Source organism: Schistocerca nitens, chromosome 5 (genome assembly GCF_023898315.1).
Source record: "Schistocerca nitens isolate TAMUIC-IGC-003100 chromosome 5, iqSchNite1.1, whole genome shotgun sequence".
NCBI classification, from domain to species: domain Eukaryota; kingdom Metazoa; phylum Arthropoda; class Insecta; order Orthoptera; family Acrididae; genus Schistocerca; species Schistocerca nitens.
In genome coordinates, this window is record NC_064618.1 from 288,657,524 (window position 1) to 288,668,316 (window position 10,793).

General features: G+C 40.9%; 1 protein-coding gene across 3 annotated transcripts in view; it reads left to right on the forward strand.

Moving 5' to 3' along the window:
- Positions 1 to 9,861, forward strand: part of LOC126260049 (claspin-like) — a 172,779-nt gene extending 162,918 nt beyond the window's left edge. For all 3 annotated transcript variants that reach the window (XM_049957237.1, XM_049957236.1, XM_049957238.1), the window contains exons 17-18: positions 9,381 to 9,560; positions 9,640 to 9,861. In XM_049957237.1, the coding sequence (XP_049813194.1) occupies positions 9,381 to 9,560; positions 9,640 to 9,753 (294 nt within the window). In that variant the 3' untranslated portion in view covers positions 9,754 to 9,861. The remainder of the gene's footprint in view (positions 1 to 9,380; positions 9,561 to 9,639) is intronic.
- The last annotated feature ends 932 nt before the right edge of the window (positions 9,862 to 10,793 follow it).

The following is a 10,793-nucleotide window of genomic DNA, read 5'->3' on the forward strand; positions in this document are numbered from 1 at the left end:
GGCTGTCAAAGAGACATCAGAGGGGATTGCTTTCCATATTACACTGACATTTTTTTTATTTTCCAACTTGCTCCCAAAGAAATGTATCTCTTCTGCAAGTTCAAACATTACTAGTGACCTTGGCAAATAATACATCATTATTTCATTACATCACCCCACCATCATCTTCATGCATTAAGCACTTCAGGCTGATGTAAATTCCAAGCTTGAACTTTCTAGTATCTCTTTGGTTTGCTCACTCTCATCAACTCTCTAGGCTTATAGGCCTGCCAGTAGACCAATTTTGACAAATGTTCATTGCCCATTCACTCTATATGTGGTCTTCAATTTTGACAGTATTCCAAGATTTTGTCATTTCAGTTGTAAATTTTGAGTGTCTGCCACAAGCCACCATTTCTCTTCCTTTCACTTGTTTATCACCCTCAGAACTAGAAATTGCACTGTATAAGCTTGGACTCATCTTTGTCCTTACCAGTGAGGTCCTGCATATCAGCTCCTATAAAGCTGCTGATACCTACACAATCATGTATAAATTTGTCATATATATCTAAAAACAAAGATGATGTAACTTACCAAACAAAAGTGTTGGTATGTTGATAGACACACAAATAAACACAAACACACACACAAAATTCAAGCTTTCACAACGAACGGTTGCTTCATTAGGAAAGAGGGAAGGAGAGGGAAAGATGAAAGGATGTGGGTCTTCATGGCAAACGAATCTGCTCCAGTCCGGAATCCCTGAACCATTACACCAACAACCAGAAGCTTTCGCATCCTGCAACTACCCTCGCGACCTGGTACAGAAGCAAATAACCAGAGCCACTTCCTCATCCCTTCAAACCCAGAACCTCCCACAGAAGAACCCTAAAAGTGCCCCACTTGTGACAATACTTTCCAGGACTGGATCAGACTCTGAATGTGGCTCTCCAGCAGGGATATGACTTCCTCAAATCCTGCCCTGAAATGAGATCCATCCTTGATGAAATCCTCTCCACTCCACCAAGAGTGTCTTTCCGCCGTCCACCTAACCTTCGTAACCTCTTGGTTCATCACTATGAAATCCCCAAACCACCTTCCCTACCCTCTGGCTCCTACCCTTGTAACCACCCCCGGTGTAAAACCTGTCCCATGCACCCTCCCACCACCACCTACTCCAGTCCTGTACCTGGAAGGTGTACACGATCAAAGGCAGAGCCACGTGTGAAAGCACCCACGTGATTTACCAACTGACCTGCCTACACTGTGAAGCTTTCTATGTGGGAATGACCAGCAACAAACTGTCCATTCGCATGAATGGACACAGGCAGACAGTGTTTGTTGGTAATGAGGATCACCCTGTGGCTAAACATGCCTTGGTGCACGGCCAGCACATCTTGGCACAGTGTTACACCGTCCGGGTTATCTGGATACATCCCACTAACACCAACCTGTCAGAACTCCGGAGATGGGAACTCGCCCTTCAGTATATCCTCTCTTCCCGTTACCCACCAGGCCTCAGCCTCCGCTAATTTCAAGTTGCCGCCGCTCATACCTCACCTGTCATTCAACAACATCTTTGCCTCTGTACTTCCGCCTCAACTGACATCTCTGCTCAAACTCTTTGCCTTTACAAATGTCTGCTTGTGTCTGTATATGTGCGGATGGATATGTGTGTGTGTGCGGGTGTGTACCTGTCCTTTTTTTCCCCCCTAAGGTAAGTCTTTCCGCTCGCGGGATTGGGATGACTCCTTACCCTCCCCCTTAAAACTCACATCCTATCGTCGTTCCCTCTCCTTCCCTCTTTCCTGATGAAGCAACCGTTGGTTGCGAAAGCTTGAATTTTGTATGTGTGTTTGTGTTTATTTGTGCATCTATCAACATACAAATGCTTTCGTTTGGTAAGTTACATCATTTTTGTTTTTAGATATATTTTTGCCACGTGGAATGTTTCCCTCTATATAATATGCAGCTCTCCATGCTACTCTGTACTGCGCAAGCTTCTCCATCTCCCAGTACCTACTGCAACCTACATCCTTCTGAATCTACTTAGTGTATTCATCTCTTCGTCTCCCTCTACGATTTTTGCCCTCCACACTGCCCTCCAATACTAAATTGGTGATTCCTTGATGCCTCAGAATATGTTCTACCAACCGATCCTTTCTTCTAGTCAATTTGTGCCACAAATTTATCTTCTGCCCAGTTCTATTCAGTACCGCCTCATTAGTTATGTGATCCACCCATCTAATCTTCAGCATTCTTCTGTAGCACCACATTTCTAAAGCTTCTATTCTCTTCTTGTCTAAACTATTTATCATCCATGTTTCACGTCCATACATGGCTACATTCCATACAAATACTTTCAGAAACAACTTCCTGACACTTAAAACAATACTCGATGTTAACAAATTTCTCTTCTTCAGAAATGCTTTCCTTGCCGTTGTCAGTCTACATTTTATATCCTCTCTACTTCGACCATCATCAGTTATTTTGCTCCCCAAATAGCAAAACTCATTTACCACTTTAAGTGTCTCATTTTTTAATCTAATTCCCTCAGCATCACCCGATTTAATTTGACTACATTCCATTATCCTCATTTTGCTTTTGTTGATGGTCATCTTATATCCGCCTTTCAAGATACTGTCCATTCCATTTAACTGCTCTTCCAGGTCCTTTGCTGTCTGTGACAGAATTACAATGTCATTTGTGAACCTCAAAGTTTTCATTTCTTCTCCATGGATTTTAATTCCTACTCCAAATTTTTCTTTTGTTTCCTTTACTGCTTGCTCAATATACAGATTGAATAACATCGGGAATAGGCTACAACCCTGTGTCACTTCCTTCCCAACCACTGCCTCCCTTTCATGTCCCTTGACTCAACTGCCATCTGGTTTCTGTACAAATTGTAAATAGCCTTTTGCTCCCTATATTTTACCCCTACCACCTTCAGAATTTGAAAGAGAGTATTCCAGTCAACATTGTTAAAAGCTTTCTCTAAGTCTACAAATGCTAGAAACGTAGGTTTGCCTTTCCTTAATCTATTTTCTAAGATAAGTTGTAGGGTCAGTATTGCCTCAAGTGTTCCAACATTTCTATAGAATCCAAACTGATCTTCTCCAAGGTCAGCTTCTACCAGTTTTTCCATTCATCTGTAAAGAATTCGCATTATTATTTTGCAGCCATGAACTTATTAAACTGATAGTTCGGTAATTTTCACATCTGTCAACACCTGCTTTCTTTGGGATTGGAATTATTATATTCTTCTTGAAGTCTGCCTGTCTCATATATCTTGCTCACCAGATGGTAGAGTCTTGTCAGGGCTGGCTCTCCCAGGGCTATCAGTAGTTCTAATGGAATGTTGTCTACTCCTGGGGCCTTGTTTCGACTTAGGTCTTTCAGTGCTCAGTCAAACTCTTCATGCAGTATCATATCTCCCATTTCAGGGTTTCCATCTAAAATCTTGATATTCATACAAGTGGTTCTGTTTTCTCCAAAGGTCTCTTTAATTTTCCTGTAGGCAATATCTATCTTACCCCTACTTATATATGCCTCTACATCCTTACATTTGTCCTCTATCCATCCCTACTTAACCATTTTGCACTTCCTGTAGATCTCATTTTTGAGACGTTTGTATTCCTTTTTGCTGCTTCATTTATTGCATTTTTATATTTTCTCCTTTCATCAGTTAAATTCAGTATATCTTCTGTTACCCAATGATTTCTATTAGCCCTCGTCTTTTTCCCTACTTGATCCTCTGCAGCCTTCACTATTTCATCTCTCAAAGCTACCCATTCTTCTTCTACATTGTTTCTTTCACCATTCTTGTCAGTCGTTCCCTAATGCTCTTCCTGAAACTCTCTACAACCTCAGGTTCTTTCAGTTTATCTAGGTCCCTTCTCCTTAAATTCCCACTTTTTTGCAGTCTCTTCAGTTTTAATCTACAGTTTATAACCAATAGATTGTGGTCAGAGTCCATATCTGCCCCTGGAAATGTCTTACAATTTAAAACCTGGTTCCGAAATGTCTCTTACCATTATATAATCTGTCTGAAACCTCCCAGTATCTCCTGGCCTCTTCCATGTATACAACCTTATTTCATGATTCTTGAACCAAGTGTTAGCTATATGATTAAGTTATGCTATGTGCAAAATTCTACCAGGCAGCTTCCTCTTTCATTTCTTACCCCATTCTATATTCACCTACTGTGTTTCCTTCTCTTCCTATTCCTACTATTGAATTCCAGTCACCTATAACTATTAAATTTTTGTCTCCCTTCACTATCTGAATAATTTCTTTCATCTCATCATACATTTCATCAATCTCTTCGTCATCTGCGGAGCTAGTTGGCGTATAAACTTGTACTGCTGTCGTAGGTGTGGGCTTCTTTTGTATCTTGGCTACAAGAATATGTTCACTATGCTGTTTGTAGTAGCTTACCCATTTTTTATTCATTATTAAGCCTACTACTGCATTAACCCTATTTGATTTTGTATTTATAACCCTGTATTGAGCTGAACAGAAATCTTGTTCCTCCTGCCACCGAACTTCACTAATTCCTGCTATATATACCTTTAACCTATCCATTTCCCTTTTTAAATTTTCTAACCTACCTGCCCGATTAAGTGACCTGACATTCCATACTCTGATCCGTAGAGTGCCAGTTTTCTTTCTCCTAATAAAGATGTCCTCCTGAGTAGTCCCCACCTGGAGATCCGAATGGGGGACTATTTTAACTCTGGAATATTTTACCCAAGAGGATGCCACCATACAGTAAAGCTGCATACCCTCGGGAAAGATTACAGCTGTAGCTTCCCCTTGCTTTCAGCTGTTCACAGTATCTGCACAGCGAGGCTGTTTTGGTTAGTGTTAAAAGGCCAGATCAGTCAATCATCTAGACTGTTGCCCCTGCAACTACTGAAATGGTTGCTGCCCCTCTTCAGGAACCACATGTTTGTCTGACCTCTCAATAGATACCCCTTCATTGTGGTTGCACCTACAGTACGGCTATCTGTATTGCTGAGACACGCAAGCCTCCCCACCAACGGCAACGTCCATGGTTCATGAGGGGAGGGTGTATAAATAAAATACCAACTAGCTGTGGGTTTCATATGTGGACTGTGCAATTAGTTCTGTTGTGTGTGGCAGAATTATAGAATTGTACTGTTTCAGTACTTTATTTAATTCAAATAGCTCACTGTAGTATATTTTCAGAATTTGAAAATGTTCACGGTCATTGTCAAACAAGCATCAAGACGGAGATAATGCCATTGTTAAAACGTAACTGTAGAAGTTCCCTTTTCCAATCTCAAATGGTATCATTGATGTATAAATTAAAAGAGAAAATTCAGTGATGGAAAGCAATGCATATTAATGTTGATAAGGCCCATGCCAATCTGACATAGTAAGCACCAAACTTAAATTCTCCTTCTGCAGAGTGTAATTACCCACACAAGAAATACAGACTTAATTATGAACTGTCTATGAAGTGAATAAGAAAAAGTAAGTCCAGTGGACTGTCAGCCATGGAAGACTGAGTCACAATTATTAGTCACGTGTAAGGTCTCACTTGGCACCCTAATTCTCACTATGATGCTCCATAACATCACAGTCCTGGAAGAATGTGTTGTAGAGACCATGTCCTCGTTAAGCATGGTGAGGACTGCTAGAAACTCCACATAGGACTGAAGGAGAACATCTGAGGTCGATAGACTGGCTGGCGCTGGACAGCAGGCCGCTGAAGATTCCAGGATAGACTCTGATGGACTGAGGAGCAACTGGCATAGTTGCCCAGAGAACTCGTCCATGGAAAGCATGATGTGAACTGCCATTGTGTGATTGTGCACTGGCTTCAATACTGTTGCGGTGCCCAGATACAGTTATCTGTTTGTGGGCATGTGACATAGCTGAGGTAAAATAGTGCCCTTGATTGCAGCACTGTGGTTGTGGATGCATGCACTGTTGTCTGCAAGCCTGGTGCCTTTTGTGGTGGCTGCCGAAGATTCTGAGGTGGGGGGAAACAGCCTATTTGGTTGCTGTTTGGAATATATACATACATGTGTGTGAGTACCGATCGATTTCTGACCTTTAGGTGCTGTTGCTGGTTGGAGCAGATGACGCCTGAAGCTGGGACAACAGCAGCACATGGTTGTGTTCTGGTTGGCAAGTATCTCAGGACTCAGCACACCCCCCTCCCCCTTCTCCACCAGAGGAAGAAATGGCGAATCAATCTTTGTAGAGAGTGACTACCCTGCCTCCTTCCTGCTCTCATCAGAAAACAATGGCGGTTCCATCGGGAGACATAGCCATCATGGTGTTTGCATGGAGGAAGTGGCATGTGGTGTCAGATATGTCCAGTGCCCATGTCCATAGGTGGGGATCCTGAACCAATCATGAGAATGGCTTGCATGGACCCAGAACAGCCAGGACCAGCTGAGGAACAGACTGTCTGAAGTGAATTTACGAGGATGACAAAAGTATGAATAGAAATACTGTACCCAGAGAGCTGGCAGTGGTCCAAGAACACCTTGGAAAGAATATGGTAACTTACGTGTAGAGGGTGTGAGAGCATTGGAGTAATTATAATGTTGTGCTTGGAGAGTGTATAGAAATGCAGGAGCATTTGAAGAATAGAATGTTGCAAACGAAGGACGTACACGAGTGCAAGAGTACTTGAGACATAAGATTATTATGCCCAAGGGGCATATATACATTGGAGAGAATTGGGAAAGTAGAAACATTGCACATGGATGGTGTGGATGAGCGTGCAAGCACTTGAGAATGAGGAAAGTGGGACTAGAGCCTGAAAAATTGCAGGAAAAAGGGCTATGAGGCTGGACCGCGAGACTGGGAAGAGGTTGGGCTGCTTGAGGCCACTCAATGACATTGGCAAATAACATCGAGTGTGACAGCGTCACAGGTCCGTATATACTGAAGTAGAGTTCCAGACGCAGAGCGGAGAGATTCTGTTGAGTTGAAGCTGAGCCAGACGATGCAAACTATGGCAGAGCCATTTGGAGCCTGTGAATTGTGGAGGCATTTCAGGGAAGGTGGCAGGGTCTCTTTGAAGTTGCAGTGTTGCTGTATATTATCCCCATCCACAGTGCTGGTTTTATGTAATGCTGCGTCTGTTGCATGTCATGCTATAGACATAGAATCTAGGGAATCACATCAGTGTCAGTGATGAACGTATTACAAAGAAAATCTGAAGGCAGTACAAGAAGTCATGGAAAGTCGCTTACAGGTCCTGCCCACATGTGGAGTAGCTGTCACTAATGATGGTACGAAATTTGAGATCTAGGAAACTGTTGTCATTGGTGGGACAAAACATGGGAGCCTTTGCTTATGGTGGGATGGATCTGGAAGTGACAGTGCTAGAGTTGGTGACTGCCGTGGACATGATGAATGTGATTCTATGTCACTAAATGATGTGGAACAAATGTGGAGAGGTGGCAGTGAAGCCAGTGATACCACTGGAGCTGAAAATACGTGTAGCTTTGTGCTGGTGCCAATGAAAAATCTGCTTTTGTTATCAGTAGTTGAAGTTGTCCAGTTTGACATTGAAAAATTTGGTGCCCAGGTAGACTGTGAATAACAAATTTGTTGGAATGAACAGCAAATTTAAATTCTCCTCCTGTGGAATGTAATTACAAAGCATGAGAAATAGTCTTAATTGTGTTTGAAGTGAATAAGAGAAAATAAGTCCACTGGACTGTCAGCTATGGAATACTGAGTCACAACTATTAGAGTTAGTGCACTGTAACACTACAGTTCTGGAAAGGCATGTTGTAGAGGCCACATCTCATTGTAGCACAGCAGGGCCTGCTGGCATCTCCACATAGTGTAGAGGGAGAAGATCTGTTGTTGGTAGACTGTGGCATTGGAGAGCAGGCTGCTGAAGTTTCCAGGAGAATCTGATTTGTGGACCACAGAGTGATCAGCATAATTGCCCTGAGCTCAATGTGAACTGCTATTATGTGGTTGTGGTGCTCCAGCATAAATCTGTCCTAGCACACGGATAAGACAACCTGCTTGCAGGCATGTGGCACTGCTGTGGTAAAATATAGCCCACAATTGCAGTGTCGCGCTATTGGACACGTGCACTATTGTCGGTTAGCTGGTGCCTCTTGTGATGCCTTCCAAATATTCTGAGGACAGCAAATGATCCTATTTGGTTGTTTTCAGAATATTTACACACATAAGCAACAAGCACAGATGGGTGTTTGGCTTGCAGGTGCTATTGCCTGATACCAGCTGATGCCACCTGAAGCTGGGCCATCCGTGCGATGTGGGGGTGTAACTGTTTGGCGAGCAGCCAGGACACAGCAAATGTATCCTAAAATGTGTTTGAACACAAAATCAACATAAAAGCACACAAAAAGCATGAAACAAAGAGAACTTGGAGGTCACCTAACACCTATGAAGCAAGAGACAGTAATAAAGGTTTCAAGAATGATCAATTGTTCAAGTGATACCGCTACTGTCATCTGTGAAGCCTACAGGTCTCAGATGATCCCAGGAGCTGTAAAAATACACCCAAAAACACAAATAATCATTATAACTGGTGTGACTGAAGCTGTCCTAAACTAAATGTTGCTTTGAACACCACAGTGATTTACTGTGCATAGTCCAATGGAGGTGGTGTACCCTTGCTTTCCTAATACCTTTGAACTTATTTAACAGCCAGTTAATGAAGTAAGCAAGAAAAAACCCCTAGAACGACAGAATTCAACCTCAGACTGTCATATTTGTGATTTTACATTTGGCCAAACTGATTTAGAAAGTAATAACGTGCATCTGATGGAAGAATTTGTAAGTGATGTAAATTGTGATTCTTATTTGTTTGAGTCACAGGATGATTTACACTAAATAAAGTTGCAACTCAGTGACACCTGATACAAAAATACAAAACATAAAAGTTTTTCAGTTTGTTGTTTACCTGGTCAAACTGTTCATCTACTTTGATGTAACATTACATATAAGGCTGCAAATACAAATGGAAACTGAACAGGCTTCCAAAGTGCTCAGGTGTCTCAGAGCAGTCCCACTCTTGAATTTCTGTAGTAGCACTATAATAATAATAATAATAAATAATAATAATAAATTTTAATGAGAATAAAATATTGTGTGAAAATACAACTACTCACTAGAAAGAACTGTTCAGTGAATACACACTAAATGCTTTTGATTGTTGTAATTTTGCTTTTGAAATTAAGGTAAAGGGGGTAACTGCAGTGAACTAAATTAAATATTTCTTCTCCTTTTGGATTTGTTTCGGCACAAAGATGATTTTCTCATTTTAGTTTATTTGTGTGATAGAACTTAATATTCATAACTTGGTTTGATTGTTATCTACCATTTTCTGCTTCTTACACTGTCAATTCTAACTTAATTCAATATTTCAGACAAAACGTGGATCGTTCCTTGCTCGTAGTGAAAGCTCACTAGCAAGGATAGCACAGCTGACTGATGGCACCAGTATAACATCCACTGTCATCAAAACCAAGAATTCTCGCAATTTTGTATTCGCCACACTTAGCCCTGAGAAAGCCGAGCAAAAAGAGGAAGTAACAGTTACTCAAAAGGTAATGATTGATCATTACTTGTCTTGTTTTGCATTACCGTCAATAAACTTCATATAATGTAATTTAAAATCTGTTCCAGGTCCAGAAACGAAAAAGCAATGAAGCAACTCCTTTCCTGGTCAAGAAACTGAAAATGTCTGAAGGGAAAGACAGAAATAGTGCAAAATGTTTATTTGATCATCTAGAACACTGACAAAATAAGAGCCTATATTTTATCATTTGACCACTGTAGATGTTGTAAATAAGAGTAAGTAATGAAAGGAGCGCTGGTAACCATTCACTGTATAATTGAGCAGTGGACTGATGGGCTTAAAAAAAAGTGATACACAGCTGTACTGTTTCAGTACTGCATCTCAGCTGGGCTTTTGAGGTTGCAGTGCTGCAAAAATGTTATTTTGTGTGGGTGGAAGTAGGTGGGTTTGAGGTAGGACGTTACCTAAAAGGTTTACAACTATTTCAGTCGTGTTTTTGTCTCTAACTGCTCAGTGCCTCAGCCACATGACTAGTGGTTGCCTTTAATGCTCCCATTATTTTTATTCCATCCAGTATCATGTAAATACCTGTAAATTATTTTTGTACATAACAGTATAATACTGGCATAACATGATCTCTGTACTATGAGCTTTAAGGATCAGTGTGGAACAGAAGTTATATTTTTCAGAGTCCTCATAATCAAACTGAAGTTATATATGTATATTACAAATAAATTCCATGACATTGTCAGCTGCATTCTGTATTTTATTGTTCTCATGTCATCTAACGAGAAATTACACATCTGTAATGTGATTCCTTTAAAAATAATAATTCTTTATATTTGAATATGATATTACATAGGTGTAACAGAAACAAGTTCTGAAATTATTACACAAAGCTATGAAGAATTACCACATCACATTGTGGGTCCCCTCTCTTTTTAAGTGGTGACAAACAGTTGTAGTGAGTGATAACTAGGAATATCTTGACTGAACACACAAATGTGGGGAAAACAGAAGATGCAACCCTATTCAGACACATGTCAACATAACACAGCTAAGCATCTGTAAGTAATGCTGCTGTGGTCCTACAGGTGTTTTTTTATGGAAGTTGGCTTCATTGCATTAATGCATTAGACACCTTCTCAACCATAATATTACAACATGCAGTGGGGAATTATATTTAGTCACAATGTGTAACCTACACCTTCATTCTTATGTATCCTAGTACTCATAAAATACTTCTGCAACTGCAGAAGTA